Here is a 23688-nt window from a genome sequence, read left to right as displayed (position 1 = left end):
ATGAGAGAGAAGCAGCCACAGGTACCAGCGCTGGCTCTGCAGCAGCCCCACCAGGCTGGTGTGAGACAGAGACCAAGAGAGCCGGTGGTGCCAGGCTTGGCTCGCTGCTCCCTGCTTCCCTCTTGCAGGGGCTTCTGTTGCTGCCTGCTGGCAGTGGTAAACCAGGCAGGCAGCACTGATCCCCTTCCTGCTTCCCCCGCCCACAGAGGGGCTGAGCTGAGCCACATCACAAACAACAGGTAAGGGGGAAGCCAACCACCCACACCCCACACATACCCTACCCCCTACCATACCCACACACACACACACAATACACTGTCCCCCACACCCCAACCACACACCCCACCAATGTTCCCTCTAAGGAGTAGTGGTCCGTGAGCACACTACTTTGGTCCGTGAGTGTGCCGCTTTGGACCATGAGCGCGCTGCTTCAGTCCCGCCTCCCCTTTTTGGCGCGGTCCACTGGTAAGTGTCCCAAAGTAAGTGTCCAGGTGGGAGCAGGCAGGGTTCAGCCTCCACCCTTCTACATGCTAACAGCTGCCCAGAGCAGTGCAGTGGAATGCTGTGGGGCAGCCATGGGCTGGACACAATCAATTGTAGCTTAACACCTAAAAATTTAAAATATAAGAATCTATCATGATTGTAATTGAGAAACCTATTTCTGATTTACTAGACACTGACTATCTTACTATTGTTTTGTCAAGGTGATTTGAATTAAAATTCGAAGCTATTTAAATGTGCAAAAATATTACCTTTTTTCATTAAAGAAAATTTCTTATAAATTCTGGATACCAAAGAAAAAAAAAAGCTGTGTTTTGCATTCAAAAAAATGCTTTATTAAAAAGTATTATCCATAATTAATAAATTGTTTGTTATTGCTGTACTCTTCAAGATTTTAAAATTAATGTATCTCATCCTCATGTATCTAGTTTTTATTTCTAGATTGAAAGAGGAAAAGGCAAGTTTTCTAATCCCATTCTGTTTAAACTTTAAATGAAGTAATAATTGACCAGAACTATCTGAATCAAGTAAAGTACAGAAAATCTTTCTCTGCACCTGCAGAAGAGGTTAATATTGCCAAAAGTTGCTTGAGAACTTCATACAACTCTGGTTCCATATTTTTATCAATGTTTGGGTCAATGTTTGGTTCTTTTTAAAGTTTTGGCGAAAACACTCTATCTCAATTCACTCCCCAAGGTGAGGCAAGACAGGGCTGGGGCTGGGGACTAGCGCAGGCTCCCTTGGCTCCGGGGAACTGCTCCACTCTCCAGCCCTGACATAAATCAGAAATAGGTTTCTCAGTTACAACACCCTGCAAACACATACACATCCCACCTAAACCCCTACACAATGCACCTGCACCATACCCACAGCCCACACTCCCCGCAACCATATGTTCCCCTTCCACTCCCCCAACCCTTTCACACTCAATATAAAACCAACCCCCCACCCACAAAGAAGTACTTCCTGGGCAAGGGGAGAGATTTCCAGTGGCAAAGATCAGGGATTAGGGGGAAAGACTTCCAGTCACAAAGTGGCAACCAGGAGGCAAGGCACCTGTCTGGGGCGGGGCTACCCTTGTGGCCCTTGATGCCTCACCACAACTCATTAAGCGGGCCTCCAGCCAAAATAATTGCCTGCCTCTGGGGTAGAGGATGCAGAGACCACCCTGGGTTAGGGTTGCTTCAGTACTCCAGCTGGCACAAGGGGCTATTGTCCCCAGTTACCAACTGGCTGGGCCTCAGAAGGTCCTCAGGGTAAGCTCCTCAGCTCCCTTTTTATACTTCTAGCTTCTAGCTCCTCTGGTTGCAGATCTGGGAGGAGCTGGGCAAGGTCAGTTTGCCCCAAGTGGCGCAATTTGCCCCATGCCAAAGTACATGTTCAAGCACATGTGCTGAGGGACAAATTTACAGCACAAATTTGTGCCACTGCTACTTGAGCTGCTGCAGCAGCATGTGCCTTCACGTGTGGATGTGCCCTAAGGGACCATTTCCTGAAGTAACAAAACCTGTTCCTGTAAAAAGCAAATATGACATAATTCTGCACTTCAGTCTGAAGCTAGCAAGTAAGTGCCTACACTTCTGAAAGGCTCATCTATTTATTTAAAAAAGTGAGCTATAAAATTGGGATGAGTGTTATTCCAAAGAAGTTTTAAGACATTTCAAATGCTTATTTTATTGAATAGGTTTGGGTTGGCAGCCGTCAGCCCATTGAACCACTGGATCCAACCCGCAGATATAGGAACTCAGTAGCAGTCACTCAACCTACACCACTATGGGAAGAAGTGGCAGCTATGGAAGTTCTTTCCATGGTTTGCTGAGGGGAGAAGTGGCAAAAGTAGGAGCTCTGCCCATGCCACCATGAGGAGAAGTGGCAGGGGTATAGTGTACACTCAAACATTTCTGACTTGTGTTGGGTCATTCAGGCCTGCAGCCTGAAAACGTTGCCAGCTGCTGGAATAAACTATTCCAAGAGGTGCTCAACTGAATGCATAGAAGAAACTGTTACTCATCTCATCCAGATTTGTAGTAACTTTTGTGTGTGAATAAGTCATGAACATGCACTTTCCTATTGAATTTAATATTGAGGCTCAAAACTTACTACTTTCTTGTTTTCCCAAGAAATCTCATATTCTCCACAGATGTTGAAAAAGCTAGTAAGATGGAAAAATCAAGATGCTGAAGTGGCTGAAAAAAGCACAGATTACCAGCTTTCATCTTTTTATTCAGTTCAGAGGCAGGATAGTCGCATTAATTTGTATTTATGGATTTTTCATCTTGATTTAAATTAAGAGAAGTATAAAGAATGTTAGAAATAAATGGTATTTATTTATATCGCAGGATAAAACTAGTGTGAACTAAAATTGAGAAATAGATTCAGTTATTATACTGTAAAAAGGCCTTGCTCTGCTGCTGCGACCGGAGATTCATGCTTGTATACTCAATTCTTAATTTCTGTAAAACTTGAAATTTCATACTAATCAGTCTCCATGAGAAAAGATTAAGTAGACTGTAGCGGGATGCAGGTATAAAGAAGTTGACCTTTTAATCACCACCAGCACCGAATCCATGTTTAAACAGCACCAGCTCTGTTAGACAGATATGTCCTAAAAATGCCTGATCAACAGGCTGCAGAAAGAGGTCCTGTACTCCCTACTGGTCCTACTCCTAATGGTCACTGCTAATGAGGTGGGCAAAATAATAGATTTAAGGACACCTTGAAGGCTAGTCTGACAAAATTGCCATCAATACTTGGGAGATTTGAACAGATGCCAATGGCACCATAACGTATGACAAGGCATCGACTATTTCAAGCAAACTTGCCTCATTATGGAGGTGGACAGATGAGAGAGAAAAAGGGGATGAGCTGTGACCTGGTGTAACCAGGATCCACTCCTTCCTCCTGGAGCTGTTTGCCCTGTCTGCAATTGAACATGCAGATCTTGAATTAACCTCTTCAGTCATCTCCAGACCAGTGACTTCCCTAACCACTGGAAGACTGTCATCCTCATATCGAGGTACTGCTGATAACATTTTTATAACAAAAATGTTTGTCTAAAGTAGTATTCCCATTGATTAATTTTAGTTAAACATTGTAAAAGAATTGAAAAATTTACTTTTCTGAAATAATTGTTTGAAATGTATGCAAGAACATTATCATTTTCATCTTAACTTTGTTAATATATGATGATTTTCTTGTTGTCCCTCTACTATTTAAAAATATTTTCTATAAAATAATATATTCAAGTTAATATGGAAACAAACATCAGTATATGAAGGCCAAAATATTAATATTTACTTAATTTGGAATGTTAGCAAACATTTTTAAAATGTCGCAAATATACTTTCATAAACTTCATTAACTTTTGAAAAAATCTGTTAAAATTGTTGATAAAAATAAAAAATGCAATCTTCTGGGTTTATTCTTTTTTAGGAATTTTTGTGTATACGGGGTTTGGGTTTTTTGTTTTGTTTTGTTTTCGCTGGGGGTTTGTGGTAAATCACTTTTTGCCTGCATTCTTTCTTACCTGTAAAATTGGATAGTAACGTTTACTTCTTTTTCAAAGGTGGTATAAATCAAAATAAAATAAATGTTTAAGCTGTTTTAAAATACTGGAAAGGAAGATGCTGCAAATGTAGGGTTTTATTATTATTACTATTGCTTAATTTCAATTACTTGTTCAGTTTCATGGTTGAAACTTATAGCTTCCTACTTAGTATCCACTAAGGAACAGTTACTTTAAAATGGAATTCATTTTAAATAAGCTCTGAGGACACATGTAAGTCATCAGCACTCTGTTTTGTCTTCGTAAGCAAAATTACTCTGTTTTCAAAGAAATACTGCCAATAGCTAAACTAGTTTATATTGTTTTACTTTTATATTGTTTTACTTACTAAAAATTAGAAAACCATTAAGAACTCTGATACAGCCACATCATTATATTATTTTTAATGGTGTGTCATATTCAAGTTGCTAAGAACTAGTAAATTGCTTAGAAGGAAAAATATACTTCTAGGATTTTAAGAAGTGAATAGATATGTGGCCCATGACATATCCTACAACTCAGTGTTAGGCATTACGTTTGAAAAGCATTGCTTTACAGTTAATGACAAAGCTTGAGAAAGTTCAGGCTGCAATCCAAGATCTCTCTTGAGGAAAATTGTCAATTTAAAATGTATTGCAGTACAGTATTTATCAGTTCTTTCTTTTTGTTCTGAGTAATAGTGGTTTGATTATTTTGTGACAAAACATTTAGTCGATTTAAAATGTTTTTAAAGAAAATATTTTGGAGTTACAAAAAGACACAGGAAATATCTTCTTTCAAAGAAACTCCCAAGTAGTTATTTGAGAGCCTTGGAATACTGAAGTAGTTTCAGATTGATCACTCCTCTCATTACAAATTATTGGGAAAATTTTGAATTTAATAGATATGCTAATCATTTTAAGTAACTCATCAAGCACAGATAACCATTCATCACTTATCTTCCTTCATGTGAGAGTGTAAGGTCTAGTAATCCTTTGTTCTGTGCTGAGCTGACCAGTCTTGAACCGGGATGTGCTGTCAAACTGTTGGGGCAGGGAGGAGAATACTCATGAAGATCTGGTCACTGCCCCTTTCCACATTTCCCAAGAAGTTCTCTTTTGACCCTATCTACTTTTACTTCCACTGCTGCTGCAATCCCTTTGAGGAAGAAGAGAGAGGTGGAAATGGGACACCATTTGCTTGTATTTACACTGTTTCTGTGTTGCTCTTGAGACTGTTGCTGAAAATTAAGCCCTGCCCACTCACTCCTGCTTTGTATGCTCCAAACTTAGAAACAGAGCAGTTAGGATGCTCTGGGGTGTCACCTCTAACTGCTAATCTTGAGAAGATGGAGCACTTGAGAGTGGTAGTAAGGGCACTGTAAGAAGATCCTTACCATTTCAGTTCTGGGTTTAGTGTGTAAGCTGGAACTTGTAGGTGGGCTTTAATTTTCAATAGTAGAGAGCTGTGTGGAGCCAATGCAGAAGTATCCTTTGTCTCAGCAGGGGACGAATAGCCTTTTCTCTTCTCTCTCTCCACCCCCCCGATTGTCATGAGGAAGGGAAATCTTTGATCCAGAATAGACTGTTCTCTCTCTGGCTGTTTCAGGAATATCTTGAAATGTAATTCTGCTAGCTAATATTGAGTTTCTTCTTAGCTATTTTCCACCCCTCCCTTTCCCATTACAGCAGTGTGAAGTCATTTGTTTCCCTCCTCCATATATCTCTACACTGAACATAATGCTCTGCACATCACTCTTGTGTCTAGGTGCCTTAGTCATGTTGGAGTGCCTCAGGGCTTTCAGTTGTGTCTTAACTTCTGTTTATGGCATCCGAGAAGCATAGTCATGAAGCTGTGGATGATGATAAAATGCTATAATTTAAACAATCAATCATCATGTCTTTTTCAGAGCTTAATACAGCATTTTGGTCACTGAATGCCTTTGCATCTGTTACAGAGTGCTCACTAATTTTTTTTCAGCTAGAGTGATCTAATAGACACATGCATAAAGCATTTTTTTAACAACTGTGCAGAAAAGGAACCAGTGTATGCAAAATAAAATTGATGTGCATAAATATAAAAATTAAATGCACTCTTCATTTGAATAAGCCATCTCACACTCACAAATTTACCATGATCCCATTTCATCTTCACTGCTCTTAGTCTATATTATAGAGATCAAAGTACTTTATTACAGTGTTAAATAACGTTTTAAAGTAGCTTACCACTAGATGTCACACAGCTCTCTATTAATATGACTCATCAGTTAACAACTTCATTTGCTTTTTTTTTAAACCAATTTTTGAAGAATTCCATTTTGGAACTCCAATATTGACCTCAGGAAAATGGGTTTTTCTCTTAACTTGAAAATATGTTTCCAAGTTTAGTAGTTTGTTGTTTCATTGCTTGTTCTGTAACTTTTTTGTATTTAAAAAGTAAGTGTGAGAGAACTCCTGTTGCATACTTTTCAAAGCTTTGTTACAATGTTTGGTATTTTCTTTTGGGTAATTTGTTCTCTCTTCTTGAGAATAGACAAGTCCCTTTTTTAGAAATGCAGTGGCCACTTCTACACGAGATACTGACTGTGCAGTCATTACTGCGCAGTCATTTAAGACTTGTATAAATGAGTCCTATGACTGAGTAGTAACTGGAGTTACTGCTCCAGGGGTGACACATAGGGGATTCACGTGCACCCCCTGAGTGTGGTGCTGCACCCCCTATGCTGCAGGCAGCATCTGCAAGATGTAGCCGACCCTTGATTGGTGTTCGCCACCCCCTCCCTGCTGCCACCACTGACAGCGTCTGTGGGTGCTCCCACTTACCGCTGCCGCACTCCCTCTGCCGCTGCCATGATCCCATTGCTGCCCTGCCCCCCGCAGCTGCTGGGGCACGTGTTGTTCATGTGCTGTGCAGTAGCATCACCAGACAGCTTTCTCATGATGCTAACTGCGCAGTAGCCTGAGACTATTGTGCAGTAGCATCGCATCATGCTTTCTGCTACAAGTTGCTACAAGAAAGCAGCTTAATACCTATAGTTCTATAGTGAGAGCACCTAAGAATATACTGTATTTTCTTGCATACAACATGCTCCAGAATATAATTTGCACATTGTTTTTGAAAGGCAAAATAAAAAAACAGATGTTTCCCTGCAGTATGTAACTGAGGAGCAGCAGCTAGGGAGTAGAGCCTGCTCATTGGTTATCTATACACATGTTGGACCACTGCTCTGATACATGCTAATTAGCACACTCCAGTAGACTCTGTATCATGTGTGTTCAGTGTCCCTGTGTTTCAAAATGTCAGTGAAGGCACTTTAACTAAAGCTTGTTGAATGAGCTGCAGGCAGTTTAATTAGAGTGGCTCTCAGAGCCGCTTTAATTAAAGCCCCCTTCTTTTTCCCCCCTCCACCCCAGAGCATGTGCATGGATGCCCATTGTTCTGCTCCCTGGGAGTTGTGTGCAGGTTTTACTTTTAATTTTGTCCATAACCATCAGAAACTTTTTTTTTACTTGTTTTTCACATATATGCACACTACAGTTTCTAACAGTAGATTTTTTAGGGGGACAGTGTGTGTTGTGTATGATAAAATATACTACTTTGCCTTTTGCTCAGATTTGCTGGGGTGGGCTACAGCAATTTACAGCTGCTCTGGATATCATTCTGAGACCTTGGCCAGTAAGACACAAATTCCTACCAGTAAGACACAGCTTGCTTTGAAGACTTGGAACAGAGTTTCACAGCAGAGTTCTGTTCCTCACAGGAGATCAAATTCTGTTTCCAAAACTTTTCCTTCTGGCTTATATTGATAAGAAACAATACAGTTCCTTTATCACAGCATCGAACTCAAGGACCTCCAAAGCTTTACAATGGAGAGGGAGAGTGCTTTAAGAATGTCATTGTACTTCCTTTAAATATTTTATATTGGCTTTACATTCAGAAGTTTATCACTAGCTGGCAGACTTATTCAAACCCAATCAATGGGCAATTCAAATGGGCAGAAACAATTGGTGACAGACAGGGGGGACAAGGCTGAACTCCTCAATGAGTTCTTTGCCTCAGTGTTCCTAAGCGAGGGGCACGACAAGTCTCTCACTGGGGTTGTAGAGAGGCAGCAGCAAGGCGCCAGACTTCCATGCGTAGACCCTGAGATGGTGCAGAGTCACTTGGAAGAACTGGATGCCTTTAAGTCGGCAGGCCCGGATGAGCTCCATCCGAGGGTGCTGAAGGCACTGGCCGACATCATTGCAGAGCCACTGGCAGGAATATTTGAACGCTCGTGGCGCACGGGCCAAGTCCCAGAGAACTGGAAAAGGGCCAACATGGTCCCCATTTTCAAAAAGGGGAGGAAGGAGGACCCAGGCAACTATAGGCCAGTCAGTCTCACCTCCATCCTTGGCAAAGTCTTTGAAAAAATTATCAAGGCTCACATTTGTGAGAGCCCGGCAGGACAAATTATGCTGAGGGGAAATCAGCACGGGTTCGTGGCAGGCAGATTGTGCCTGACCAATCTAGTTTCTTTTTATGACCAGGTTACGAAACGCCTGGACACAGGAGGAGGGGTGGATGTCGGATACTTAGACTTCAGGAAGGCCTTCGATACGGTATCCCACCCCATACTGGTGAACAAGTTAAGAGGCTGTGACTTGGATGACTACACAGTCCGGTGGGTGGCGAATTGGCTGGAGGGTCGCACCCAGAGAGTCGTGGTGGATGGGTCGGTTTCGACCTGGAAGGGTGTGGGCAGTGGGGTCCTGCAGGGTTCGGTCCTTGGACCAATACTCTTTAATGTCTTCATCAGTGACTTGGACGAGGGAGTGAAATGTACTCTGTCCAAGTTTGCAGATGACACAAAGCTATGGGGAGATGTGGACACGATGGAGGGCAGGGAACAGCTGCAAGCAGATCTGGACAGGTTGGACAAGTGGGCAGAAAACAACAGAATGCAGTTCAACAAGGAGAAATGCAAAGTGCTGCACCCAGGGAGGAAAAATGTCCAGCACACCTACAGCCTAGGGAATGACCTGCTGGGTTGCACGGAAGTGGAAAGGGATCTTGGAGTCCTAGTGGACTCCAAGATGAACATGAGTCGGCAGTGTGACGAAGCCATCAAAAAAGCCAATGGCACTTTATCGTGCATCAGCAGATGCATGACGAATAGGTCCAAGGAGGTGATACTTCCCCTCTATCGGGCACTGGTCAGACCGCAGTTGGAGTACTGCGTGCAATTCTGGGCGCCGCAATTCAAGAGGGATGCGGATAACCTGGAGAGGGTCCAGAGAAGGGCCACTTGTATGGTTAAGGGCCTACAGACCAAGCCCTACGAGGAGAGACTAGAGAAACTGGACCTTTTCAGCCTCCGCAAGAGAAGGTTGAGAGGCGAGCTTGTGGCCGCCTATAAGTTCATCACAGGGGCACAGAAGGGAATTGGTGAGTATTTATTCACCAAGGCGCCCCCGGGGGTTACAAGAAATAATGGCCACAAGCTAGCAGAGAGCAGATTTAGATTGGACATTAGGAAGAACTTCTTCACAGTTCGAGTGGCCAGGGTCTGGAACGGGCTCCCAAGGGAGGTGGTGCTCTCCCCTACCCTGGGGGTCTTCAAGAGGAGGTTAGATGAGCATCTAGCTGGGGTCATCTAGACCCAGCACTCTTTCCTGCTTATGCAGGGGGTCGGACTCGATGATCTATTGAGGTCCCTTCCGACCCTAACATCTATGAATCTATGAATCCTTGAGACAGTGCTTCTGAGAAATTTGCAGATTATAGCACTAACCATATTTTGATTTGATCAAGATCCAGGAACAGTTAGACATATGAAAGGGTGTGGACCTGCTCCAACAAATCATTTCATTGGTTTGGATAGTCTTTGAAAAGGGTTCTGTTGGTGCCATATTTTCTGAGTTTCATAGATCTCTAGATACCAAGGAAAGGGCCAAAGGCCACAGGTCTTCACTATAAGAACCAGAACACAGGGAATAATAGTGTATGAGGCCCTTTTCAGTCACAGCCAGCATAGCTATTTTACTCCTTTTCTCATTTCCTGTGCTGCTCAGAAGAGTGAGGACAAAAACCAGATAGACCTTAGAGACTAACTGAACCAGTTAATCTCTAAGGTGATGCCCTGCCCTGCTTTCTGCCTGACTTCAGATTAACTACCTCTCGTGAAGACCTTGTTTTCAGACATCATGATGCTGTGCTTTCACCCATTTTTGTATCTGCTCATAAATAAAAACAGAGTGACATGAGGAGCTTTTAAGCACTCATTTGGGGAATCTCCAGTAAACAGCTTGAATGTGGGAGAAGATGATTAAAACAGAAAGGCCATTTATCAGCAGTAACCAGTTCTCTTACAGAAAAAGGAATCTTCATTTTTTGAATAGGGTAGAATGCAGATTTTGTGCCTAGCAACAAGGTAAAATCATTTTCTTGAGGATTGTTTATCCCTGCAACTTAACACTAGAAACATACTTCAGTCACATATACTACAGTATATATATATCCATATATATGGGAATGGTAAATTAAGGAGAATGTTTTTTCTCCCATATGTCAAAACATTTGTAATTGTTTCTTTTCATAGGAAAATAGGGCTGGAAGGGACCTCATGAGGTCATTTAGCCCAGCCTCTTGCTCAACACAGGATCATCACTGACTAACCCATCCCAGCCAGATGTCTGTCCAACCTACTCCTGAAAGTTTCCAGGGATGGAGATTCCATAATTTATCTAGGTAGTCTGTTCTGATGCTTGACCACCCTTATAGTGAGAAGGTTGTTCTTAATCTCCATCCTAAATTTCCTCTGTTGCAGTTTGAGGTAATTGCTCCTAGTCCTGTCCCCTACAACCGCAGAGAAAAGTCCATCTTCATCCTCTCTATTTCCCTTCAGGTATTTGAAGACTTATCAAATTCCTTCATAGTCTTCTCTTTCCCAGACTAAATAATCCAAGTTCTTTTGCCTTTCCCCATAAACTATACATCACAGGCTTCTAATCAGTCTTATCACTTTCCTTCCAAGATACCAGTTTCCTGATAGTAATGTATTACTAAATTTCAGTAGAAGTATCAAATCTCACATCTTGGAAAGGGTAAGGTGCTATTTAAAAATATCCAGTGTTTCAGTACAAATTCAAACTTTTATTTATCCATAACAAAAATTGCTTGATTACTCAAAGGAAACCTAGCTCCTGATGTGTTGAGTCTGGCTTGCCACCAATTCCCTGGGAACCACCTGTAGTAGAAACTTCCTTCTGTAGCATCTCCACTCCTCTGAAAATTTCATGTTGCTCTTATCATTTCACAACTGGAATGGGGGGGAGGTTGGATGAAGGCTGCAAAGAGCTAGGGAAAGATATAATAACATAAGAAGTGCCATATTGAGACAGGCCAATGGTCCATCTAGCCCACAATGGCAGGAGTGGTAGGATAGTGGCATGCTTTAGAGCAGGGTTGGGCAAAATACAGCCTGTGAGCAGTGTCCAGCCCACCAAGGAATTCTGTCCAGCCCATTGAGGGTCCCATGCCCTCCACCTGGCCCCTGGCATGGGAGGCAGCCCAGGCTGTGGTATGTGCAGCTGGTCCTGCTGCCCTGGGCATGCAGCAGGACAGGGACAGTGCAGCAGCTGGACTCTGCTTCCTGGGAGCTCCCGCAGTGGCAGCTCTTCCTAGCTGCCACTGTTAGTGTCTCTGCTGACACTACCCGGCCCTGCTGCCCAGGGAGTGTAGGTGGGGTTTCTATGGAGACTGGTTTGGGACCCCTGCAGGCAGGGTGTGCTCAGCTGGGCATATGGGGTGGGGCCTCGGGTGAGTGGGGAGTGGGATGGGTGGGCAGGGGCCGGGACCGGGACCATGATTATGGGTAGGTGACAGCATGGACCTGAGGTCTAGGACAGAGTCGCAACATGGTCCTGCACATCCCTGTCTGCAGAACCAGTGCCCATTTCAGGGATGTGTGGGGAGTGGATCATAGCTCTGCCCTGGGCCCTGGCCCCGCACTGTCACCGCCCCGCAACCCTGGCTCTGCTCATCCATCCTGCTCTTGGACGCCACCCCCCACCTGCCCATGGCACCACCCACCTGCTTTGTCTGGCATCCTGTGCTGTGGGTGCAGAGTAGACAGGCCTGGGTTGGATATGATCAACTGCCCTCCTGCCCCTGCCGCACCACCCCACTCCTTTGACTCTGGCCCACGACTGCTCACCAAATTTCCTAGTGTGACTCTCGAGTCAAAATAATTGCCCACCCCTGCTTTGAGCTGGGTATGTCTAAAGCAGTGATTCTCAACCAGGGTGCCATGAGATCTCCTGACGAGTGCTACAGAGCCCATCTGTTGTGTGAGAAGTAAAGCACTTTCCTCCCCCATCTGGCTCCTTGTGCCTGCTGCAGCATCTCACAGACTAATAGCCTCCATGGCTGCTCCTTTTAGGACTGCTGCTACTGCTGCCCTCCCCTGCTCTCTGGCACACCTGCACTGTCTGTCCCCCTCACCCCAACATACTGAGCAACACACTCTGCTCTGGGCAGCTGAGTGGATGGATGTATTTTCAGGTTATCTTGCTCTTGTGGCTTTTCTCACATTCTCAGAACCAGTGGGAAGAGCCATGGGGCAGATGGCTGTGGTCACCAGCAAGCACAGCCCCAGGGGACCAGCATTGACCACTAGGACCAACCTTATCTCCTCAGGTATGGTTCAGGAGTATGGAGAAAGTATGTTCAGTGGAAAGAGTGGGGCATAGCAGGGAGAGGTCCTACCTCCACTGCCCTCCCTTGGTACCAACTAGATCAGTGTTTCTTAACCTTTTTTAGCCTCAAGGCAGCCCTCCACATACAGATCTGTAGATCTGTAACCATCACATTATGGGGCCTTATTTTGATGCTTCTACTATTTCACCTTTTCCAAGGGCAGCACTTATCCTTCTCACCCACCCTTCCCAGGAAAAGCATGTTCTGCTTTCTTTTCTCTTCCTGTTTATTATAACTAGCTTTTACATCTTCACCCACAGATACCATGTCTTATTATCTTCAGGCAACTAACTGAGAGGGCACGTTTGCTTTCTCAACACACACTATGCTGTACTTACAGTTTTCACAAACTTACAAACTGTGTGATACAGTAAACATTTATTGGACTGAGAAAATGTGATATTCTTTCAAAGCTACATTAAACTGTCATCAGGCAGTTGTTCCTTTAGGTAAAATTATATATTTTGTAGTTATTGCTTATTGTAGGTCAGGATAAACTTTCTGTTGGAGTACCTCAAAGGATGTATGAATAATACTTTAGATATTTTACTGCATGGAGCTTATCTTGGGTTCCACTCAACATTCCTTATTTCAGAACTCATTGATTTCATTTAGTAACAAATTAAATATAATGGACTTCAGGAATAAGCCACTTCAGTATTAATGTTCTATGTTGAGAGAGCCCAGTTACAATACCATTGTACCTTAAACACCTGAATAAACCCAGAAATATTTTCAAGTATACTTATTTTGACTGAAGAAGTCTCTTCTGGCTTTTAAATTAATATTTTTGATACTTTGATTTTTTTTACTTAAAGTATAGAAAATGACAACAGCACTGAGGTATTTAGTAAAAAATATTTCTTTATTTCCATAGCCAGAGCGCTGCAGGAGACAAAAGAAATGGTATAAACGTGCGTTAGAAGAAGCGAACAAACTGCTTGCATGTTCTTCTGAGCAAAGACTTGGCCATCTATCATCAAAGGGTATAACTCACTATTTTTAACATAATTTCCAAATATTGTTAGAGTCCAATACTGTGGAGTTTTTCTGTCGTGAAGTTTTTTTTTTTCCTTTAAAGAGCATAATTATATTGTCATGATAATAAAAAAGTAGAGAGTGTGGCCCAGGTTCTATTCTGCTTCAAACATGTAAGTGGTGCTTTTTACTACTTTTAGCTGTTCAGGTACCTCAGCATGATCTTCTTCCACCCTCCCTGAATTCCTGAAACTAGCATAAGTTTGTTTGGTGTCTGCATTTTAGGTTGTATAGAACACTATAGGTTTGTGCACATTTCCAATACAAGTCCTGTTAGGTACATGGTTCCAGTCCAGGCCTCTTTGCAATCCAATCCTGAGATTGCTCATGCACAAATTTTGTGCTAGGCCCTGATCCAAAACAAACTAGTAGACCTGTTTGGACAATACTTTGCTACTTCCTGCAGATGCTCATGTCTTGCAGTATCCTGGCCTCCATGTAATTTACAGATGGTGAGTGTTGGCCCCCAAGGAACAAATTCAGGGGGCTAGGGTAGTACATTCACACACCCCTTTGGCTGTGCAGCTGATGCAGCTCCTGCCAGAGCTCCATAGGCTGAGTGCACGAGATCAGCTTGGGAGCTCCCCAAGCTAAGCTGAGGAGTTGAAGGTTGGGGGGGAGCTCTGTGGGCTGAGTTAACCAGTTGATCAGCATGTTGGAGCTCATCCAACTGGAACTCATCTTCCCTGCTGGAGCTCGTCTTGTACAGTGAGCAATCTGAGCTCTGGCAGGGAGCTACAGTGATCAGTAAGTGAGCTCAGAGAGCATGCCCAGTGAGCTCAGATTGCTCGCTGGGCATGTGAGGTACTGTGAATGACTATTGCAGAGCTAGTTTTGTGTGTGAGCAGGAACAAGCCTATTGCAGTACTAGTTGCTCTGCACTAAGACCATAGGCCAGAGCCCTGCATAGGGGATGAAGCAATGCTATAGGCAGGCTCCCCTGGAGACCAGTTGCAAGCCTATTAGGGAGCACCTGTAGCTAGCTTAGGGGAATCATCTGATCAGAAAAGGGCAGGATCTGGGAGATATAAGGCAGGACCTGAGCCAGGATAGTCAGTCTGGTCCTGGAGGTCAAAGGGAGAGGATTACTTTTGTAAGATGGGTGCTGCTGGATGACTGCTTGAGAATCTGCCAAGCTTGAGGACAGCAAGTAAGGAGCTGTGGGCTGGTAGGGAACTTTGACCTAGAATAGAGAGAGAGTTTTAATAGCTAGCCAGTGTGTTTAGAATTAAGCTATAGCTGGAACACTGATGTTTCTGTTTGAATTTTGACTGGTGGTTTGGGTGGGACTACTAAAGGGTGAGAGAAAGAAGCCATGTCTGGTGCAGTGGGTCTAAGCTAAAGGGAATAGCCAGAGCAGGGAAAGCTGAGGCCCCAAAAAGGAAGTGGAGGCCTGAGGTGGCCTAATGCATTGTGTGCAAAATGCCCATGTAAGTGATGATTGGGAGCATTTGAGGCATAGGCATGGCTGTAGGAGGTATTGGAGCTGTGAATGCCCATAAGGTGACAGGTGCCCTATGGTAGGTGCAGGCCAGGAGGACCTACCTAAGAGGAAAGGCTGTTTAGGATTAGCAGGGCCCAAGGAGGATCTGCTGGCAGGAGTAGACCAGGGCTCACTGTAAGGCCCATGGTTAGTAGGGCTGTGTCAAGCTTCGGGTGCTGATTCATTTCGGCTTGATTCAGTGGTCGAATCTCCAAATCCGAATCGAATCAGGGGACCAATAAAAAGATCTGAATTGATTCAATGCTCTCTGAATCAATGCAGAAAAGACTTGGAGAGGTTCAATGATTCAAGGAGTCCTTGCCCGCTGCAGCAGGGACCTAGAGCTGGACTCAGAGCTGGTAAGGAGGGGACTATGGGGCCTATCTGCTGCCTGCTCCCACAGCCCCCCTGAAGACCCCTGACCCCCACATGCTCCCCCAGCCCTCGCATGGCTGCTCCACCTGCCCCAGCTCCTGGCCCTCTTTTTTTTTTTTTAAGCCCCCAGTCACTGGATGCTGCCAACCAGGGGGGTGATCCTCACTGTCCCATGCTGCATGGGGGGGCTCTGAGACAAGCCCCCCATAGATGTTCCGCCTGCCCCAGATCTGGCCCTTTTAAGAAAAAAAACAAACAAACCCTGGTCTCACCAGCTCCTGCAGCATCCTTGTGGGGGCTTCGTGGAAAAGCCCCCCCCCCCTCCCCCCCCACATGGCATGGGGCAGTGCGGGGCAGCAGGGATCACCCCCACTGGGCAGGAACCAGTGAGTACAGAGGGGTTTTTGTGTGTGTGTGTGGGGGGGTGTCGTTGTGGTGTTTGTTTGTTTTTTGTTTGTTTGTTTTTTTTAAGGGCCAGAGCTGGGGTGGGCAGGGCAGCCATGGAGGGGGGCTGGGAGAGCAGGTGGGGGGCTTATGCAGAGCCCCCCATGCAACATGGGGCAGAGGGGATTGCCCCCTGCCCAGCAGCACCCAGTGAGTTGGGGCTCTTTTTTCCCAAAGTTCCAGGAGCTGGGGAGGGTGGGGCAGTCATTGCTGGGGCTGGGAGAGTGGGTGGGGGATGGGGCCTGTGTGATTCAGAGATAAAGCAGCAGCCGAATCTCCAAATCGGTTTCAGCCAAATCAATTCAGGACAGTGATTTGAATCGCCAAATTGAATCGCTGTCCCCTGAATCAGCTGAATCCGAATTCTAGTCACTTTGCACAAGTCTAATGGTCAGCCTCCCTTTCTACATCTATTAAGACTATCTAGGCATGGCAGACGAAAAGCAAAGAGAGGGTACTTGAGAGAGAACTGGGCCGGAATTGTATGGCCACCAGAAAGCATGGACTCATTACAGCGCCCCCATTTAAGAACAGTGGAAACAGTGTTAGTTTGGATGACTATGTACCAGATGGTGTGAGAGATGATTGCAGACTATCTTAGATTGAGTAGTGAGTTAGGATTAAGGCAGTTAGCCTAAGCTCTGTAGGGATGGGGATCAGGGTCTAAAAGGATGGGGATAGAGAGAGGACAGGGTAGGGACAGTTTGTAAACTTAGGCAGGATTTAAGGTTTAGTGCCTCCTCATTTGTTAGACTTGGTTGATTAAACTCTGGCTAACTTTAAGATATACATTGTACTAGTTTCAGTGTGACTCATTATTTATTTCTGGCAGTCCATTATTGCTAACCCTCTAGTCCTGATTCCTTATTCTCCTAATCCTAAGGACAATCCATCTGTGCTACAACTGTACCCACAAAGTCAGCAGGTGAGTTCTGGAGATGTCCATAGACTTTTCTGAAAATGCTCTAGCTGTAGCTCCATCCATCTGATGGCACATTTGCTGTACATCCCCTTAAAGTTGAATAGGATTTTCCTTGCTTGCCCATGTTCTGGACAATATAGCTATACAGTGTAGAATTCCCTGCCTGAAAGATAAGGTTGGACCTCATTGAGAAGGAAGAGAAAGGAAAAAAGAAGACTGCTTATAGCTTAGAGACTGAGGTCTCCCTAAATGCCTCCCTGAGTCCCTACTGGTTGCCTCGCCCTCCTCCCCATTCTGACTACATCTGACCTGGGCCAATTGGTGGATAGTGGAAGGAAGGATTGGAGCAGCTGGTGCACTTTCTAGGGCCCTGGAATCTCATTTCTGCCTGGCTGGTGCCAGGTACATCAGAGAATGCTTCATGTACATGGCATGCATTGCAGCCACTAGTACTGCTGCCACTGACTGCATCAGCTATATAATCTAGTGATGCACTGCTTTCATTAATGACTAGCTCTAATCTCTGGTGATCTCCTTCACATCAATGTATGTAGTTCAAGCCTGGAGAACTTACTTACTACATCCTGGCCTGGTATCTGTAGAGGTACAGAAACATGGAGGCTGCTCTGACATGCTGTAATTACAGCGCATTGGAGCAGATTCTGAAGTATCAGTTTCCCTGCACTTCAAAATGGCATTGAATGAGCTTTAGATAAACCACCCCTGCTGCCATTTTGAAGCATGGGGATGCTGATATGAGATGATATGGGTGCTTTAGAGTGGCTCATGAAGCTGCTCCTGGCCCACCCCACTCCCCCAGGCACACGTATAGATGCCCTGTGTATCCTATATCATATGACAAATGGAAATCTCCATGTGGAAGTTGGAGGTATGGCAACTGTAGCCGCAGTTGCCAGAACTAACCAGTTGCGGGATAGATGATGTGTAAAGACTCTGGGGAGTGAAAAACAGGCTAGACATAGATGTCTCTGGGCAGGAATTTGAATTCACAGGACATGGAAGAGAAATATGACCCCAGAGGACCTAATGGGCCAAAAAAAGCTCAGTTCTTTCATCATGGAGACATGAGTTTTGAAAGGGCCTGTTGAACTCATTTCCCTGATCTTGCTGTGATGAGATCTGGTCCCTGGAGTCCTCCTCTAGGTGATTTGGGGAGGCAGGAATGATGCAGGCAGACAAGTTTATGATGAGATACAGTGGGCCGGACCAACCTCATTTGGGTCTCTTTCCTCCAAAGATACTACAGAGCAGATGGTAGCAAGCTGTCTGGGTAACAGTAGCTTGCTATGTCCCTGGCCTTCTGGGAACTTCTCTAAACCTGACTTTACTAATTTTTTTGTTTTTTTTTTTTATGTTTGGTGTGTTGTTTTTGTGTTTCTTTTTTTTTTCTTTTGTGACCTCTGTCTCTCCAGCTCCAGGGTAGACCACAGATGACTTATGCTGACTACCCTTGGTCCCTTAAACGCTGAGGCATCTGTGGAGGAGTTGGTGGTGGCTGCCACCCAAAGATATTCTGCCACCCAGATATCCTATTGCTTTAAATGATAGTTATATCCTGGTCATGGGGATTATCTTCCTTCAGCCTTTGGAAGCATTTATTTTTCCTGGTAGCTCAGCTCCTCCCAGTCTAAAGATCACTATATCCCTTCCCTGGCCCAGCTTGCAGTCTATAAGAGGATAGAACTATAAAAAGTTCATAGCAGGATTTACAGTAACTAATCTGAAGTTAAATCCATCTGTCATGTCACCATCATCATCTCCATGTGGTTTCTCATAAAGACATTGGAGGCTTTGACCTTCTGGTTGGGAAGGAGTTGGGGCAGCAGCAAGGGCTATCCCAATGACTTGTGGACAACCAAGGTTGCCCACGCTTTGCTCCATCTTCACTCTACAGCAAGTTTCTGAGTTGTCAATGATATGGAACATGCAGATGCATTTTTTTTTTTCCTTTGAATGAACTACACAGCAGTGACGTCATTGAATCAAATTCCTGGTCTTGTAGGCAATCAGTCATAGCAGATGATTTGGATGGTGATTACATGTGTAGCAGTCATGTGCCCCTAGTAAATTAGGATCTGCATAGAGGTTTGGTGTACAAGGGCTGCCTCATGTGTCTGCCACGGTTAGATGTGAAAGCTGAGAATTCAGATTGCTATCAGGAGTTTCCTGGCAACCCATGTTTGGCCTTATGCCTGGAACGGAAGCTTGGCTATATTTCTAATGAGAAGGATATGCGAGCCTAATTGCAGTAACTTGTGCAGACCAGTGCCTGTTTTCTGTGTCAGACCATGAAACTTTTCTTATGCCTCTCTCTGCAAGTTGCCTTTACTGATAATTTTTATATATCCAATGATGGATTTAAAACCATAGGGGGTGTGTGTGTGTGTGTGTGTGTGTGTGTGTGTAAACCTTTCCCTCTCCTACCAACCCTAAGGGCTAAGCTTTGCCCTGAACACCCATCTTATAAAGTCTCCTGGAGTCTTTGTGGCTGTGGATTGTTGGCTGTGTCTGCCTCTGTGCAGAGTTGCAGGTCAGATATTTCTGTTGCAGGTTGTCTGTGTGCTTACAGAAGCTGATAGGAGGAACCAGGGAAGTAGCATAGTATTTCCTAGGAGCCATAGAAGATGAGGCACAGGAAAATATGGGCAAGGCAGTTTTAGAAAGGGTCATTAGAAGCCCTTCATCTGATGTGCCTATACTTATGTTTCTGGGCCTCAGCACAGGAATCTTCTTATGATGGTACTGACAAGATGAGTTATCATTTTATCAAAAAATTATTCTGGTGGAAGGGTTGCCTAGTTTCTTTTCCCAAGGAATTAAATCTTGCTGTTTTGTTCTGTGAAGAGGAATATGGAGACTGTCCTCTTGAACAGTGCTAGGGCAAAGATAAAATGTCCTGTACTCATAGCCCATGGCCAACCATGCATATTTTCTGGGATGTGATTTTTTGAGGGGAGCTTCCAGTATAATATTTCCTGGCAGTGGTCTTCATGCCTGGTCAACCTAGAGAAAAGCAAAATGTTTCAAGCTGCCCCCGCATGGGGCAACTTTTCCCATGTAGCTGCTCTGCCTTCTCTGTTTTCTGAACAACCACATACCCATGTTGTAAGTCCAGGTGGCAGTTCTTAACTGTGGTGTGCTAGAAGTGTGTGGCCAGAGTCTGGTGCTGTGACCTGATCTAGTTCGCTGTCCTCACAGGTGCTTTGAGGAGGGTTCTGTGTGAAGGTTATGTCCATGTCTTCTCAGCATTTCTGTGGCTTGATGTCTCTGTCCTTGTATTTTCTGAAGTCCCGTCCCTTCATCTTCTCAGAGCTGCTAGAATGTGAACCTGTTGTTAAAGACCACCAGCATAGAGGGATCTTCCATAATTGTCTTGTTCCCTGGGATATAACACAAAGCATTGCATGTGTCTCCATGCTGTCTGCAGTTAGGGCAGCTAAGGGCTTGCATGACCTGGGGTTGCACAAGGCAACTTCTTGAGTAGGAAATCTAGGTGCTTCCACAGGTTGGAATAAGATCAACTTTTGAAGGCACACTAGGTAGCCTGTGGCCACTATACATCATACCAAGTGGAATAGGATTGCTATTCTTGATGCATATATTTGAGGCAAATGACAACCAATTCTTAGGCCACCAGCAGATATTATTTCCATCAAGTGACGGGTAATGTTGCTTAATGGAAACTGTCACACTCTGACTTGCTTCATGTTCACAAAGTGAGCTGTCCAAAGGGAGAGGTTTTCCAGAGCATGTTTTCTGCCAGCACTTCCTAGAAAGGGAAGCTAGAGATCTGCTGTCGAGGTCTGTCAGCTCTGCTTCTACATATTCAGTTGTACTGCTAATGAAAAGTGAGTTCTGAGCTCCTCCTGGGTGAAGGAGCTATTCCCCTAAAGGGCAGGAGAGACCTGTTTAAAGTGGTGGTGGTAGGGGGTAAGGGGCAGAATCGTCAGAATTCAAATTCTCCTGGAACACCTTTTATGAGGTGCTTCTGTATATGTGCTCTTCCTCTCCCTCCTTGTCTTCCCCTTCCCCTGTCTTGTCACCTTTGGAAGCTTCCCAAACATTCTTCTCTCAGATTACTATTGTAATTTAGTATTTTAAAGTCATGTTGAGTGTCTGCTTACACTCTGCTTCTCACAGGTGTTAATGGCCTTGAAGAAGCAGCTTTGAAGGATGGTTGGGGAAAGGGAGGAAGGCTTGTGAGTCATGATGACATCACCTGCTGAGGCACACTGGGGTAACAGGAGTTCCACATGAGTCGCAGAATCCCCTGCAAGAAAGGGTGGGGTGGGGGAAGAGAGAACAGTCCATTTTAGGATGCTGGAGGACCTGGCCAAACACTATCACCCTGTGCAACATACCACACATTCAAATTTAAACTTAATAGAAACCAGCCAAAAATGGTTTACATTTTCCAAGCAACATCTTTGTGGCTGGTTGGTCACTTTTATTGTGCAATTATTACTTGACACCTGTAGCATGTCTAAAGTTAGTGCAGATAACTGATTGCATAATAAATGTAGTGTGTTCCAGGGACTTTAGACATCTTATCTTAAAGGTGTAATAGGATCCAGGCTAGCTTGTCTTATTGTCAATAGATTTCTTTCAAAGACCACTGTGAAAATCATGTAACTATCAACTTGTTAAGAAAAAAAGCACCAATTGACTCATTGATAATTTTCATATATTGCTTCTTAAGACAGATAATTGATCTAAAATTTTGCCATACTGTGGGTGTGTCTACCCAAGACGCAACATCCCCATAGCAATATACTATGGCGGCGCAGTATTGGCAGACACAAACCATGATGCCACAGCTATGTCATCGTATTGATGTACTCCTTTGCTCTAGTACATGGCTACAGAGATGTAGTAGCTAAAAATAACCATGCAGCACTGGGCGGGGGAGTGTTTGTGTAGAATTGATGCTGAATTCCTGGCTATGTCGGAGGTACCTGAGGTTCTGGTCTGCTGGGCGTTGACTCAATCTAATGCCAGTGAGAGAGACTTTACCACTACGTTCTGCTTGCTGGGCTAGTACTGGACTGTAAAATAAAAAGGCTGTAGTGTTAATGCCTACCACAAAGACCGATAACACCTGAATCGCATGGACTGTAGCGATCTAAAGGGGGGGGTGTCATCAGTTATGAGGATAAAAGCTTGCTGTAATAAACTTAATAACAAAATAATTTCACAGCCTACTGAATTAGCCAGACATTCTCACTTAAGCGTTGAGTACTGGTGCTCTTGGGGAAGCAACTTACGGCTTCCATAAGTTAAGTCATTTCCCAGGCTCTTCCCCCTGCATTAGGGTAACCCTGTTGTGATCCCTGAGGCATCAGTCTGTGAAATGAATTGTTTATTAAAGTCCAGCGTATAGTAGCACAGGGTTCTAACATAATGTCTGTTTGCCCTATTTGACTGCCTCTTGAGCCACAGCAGTCGATTAGACCTGTTTGGTTGATGGCCCTGAGTCAAGTCCTTGAGGGGTGTAGTTATTTTGGAAAAACATGGGATGACCTTGCAATAATAGTTGACAAGTCCCCATAAAAGTTTGGACTTGCCTCTTGGTTCATAGTCTTTTGTAGGAGCTCAGGGCCCTGACCTTATCCTCTAATGGGCATATTTGGCCTTGCCCAACCTGGAATCCCAGGTAGTGGGTCTCCCATTGGGGTAATCGGGGATGGCAGTTAACCCTACCCTGTGCAGTTCCTGGAGGACCCTCCACAAGGCCTCCAGCTGTTGGTCCTAGATCTCTGAAAAAGTATTTACGTCCACAATATATGTGGATGCATATGCCTGGTGTGGTGCTAGCAGGTGGTCCATGAGCCTCTAACGTAGCTGCTGTGTCATGGAGGCCAAAAGGCATGTGCTAGAATTCAAGTAATCCCCAGAGCATACCGGGGGGGCTTGGGTTTTTTTTGTTTTTTGTGGCTGGTGGTGCCCATGGGGATCTTCTAGTACCCCTTAATTTATATCCATGCTTGACATGACCTGGACCTGGCCTACCTTTTCTACCTCTTCATCTATGCTGGGCATCAGGGAAGCATCAAACTTAGCCATGGTGTTCAATTTCTGGAAATCCACACAATCTCAAGACTCTCTTTCTTGGGTGAACTATGTCACTGCAGACTATGCAACTGGCTCCAGGAGTCCTGGATTATGCTTTTGTCCAGCATTTTTGCCAGCTCTGACTTAAGTGCTTCATGAAGCTGCTGGAAAATCTGCCTTCAGTTCTCACATCACATACCCTTCAGGTGTGGCTATGCAGTGTACTATCCCCCTAGCTTCTCCAGGCTCATGCTTGAAACATGTTCTGATATTCCTTTACCAGCCCATGGAGTTGGTTTTCCTGAGCTAGGGAGTGATGTTTCCTAAAGACTGGCACTTCTGGGAATGCTGCCTCCTCCAGGGAGGGCCCTAGTTCCACCTGGTCCAGGTATGGCACAATTAGGTACCCTTCATGGACGTGCCACTGTTTCTGGCATGCAAATTTGAATGATAAACTTGACTCTATAGCTACCAACCTGATGGCGTGACTTCATAATCGACTGAGGCTACACATCGCATCACTTCAGATAGCCCTTGCCACTTGGCCACTAAGTGATTATGTTCAGATAAAAGGACCAAGACTCAGTCTCC

At 44.6% G+C, this 23688-nt stretch overlaps 1 protein-coding gene across 9 annotated transcripts in view; it reads left to right on the top strand.

The window, feature by feature from the left end:
- ZCWPW2 (zinc finger CW-type and PWWP domain containing 2) overlaps window positions 1-23688 on the top strand; it is a 147250-nt gene that overhangs the window by 40057 nt on the left and 83505 nt on the right. For 8 of the 9 annotated variants that reach the window (XM_059728839.1, XM_019498023.2, XM_059728838.1 and 5 more), the window contains exon 4: window positions 13641-13749. The exons of the other annotated variant lie outside the window; for it this stretch is intronic. In XM_059728839.1, coding sequence (XP_059584822.1) covers window positions 13641-13749 — 109 coding nt within the window. The remainder of the gene's footprint in view (window positions 1-13640; window positions 13750-23688) is intronic. 9 annotated transcript variants of the gene reach the window in all.

Source organism: Alligator mississippiensis, chromosome 5 (assembly GCF_030867095.1).
Source record: "Alligator mississippiensis isolate rAllMis1 chromosome 5, rAllMis1, whole genome shotgun sequence".
NCBI classification, from domain to species: Eukaryota; Metazoa; Chordata; order Crocodylia; family Alligatoridae; genus Alligator; species Alligator mississippiensis.
The sequence above is the reverse complement of the archived record's forward strand: the minus strand, read 5'-3'. Positions and strand labels throughout refer to the sequence as shown.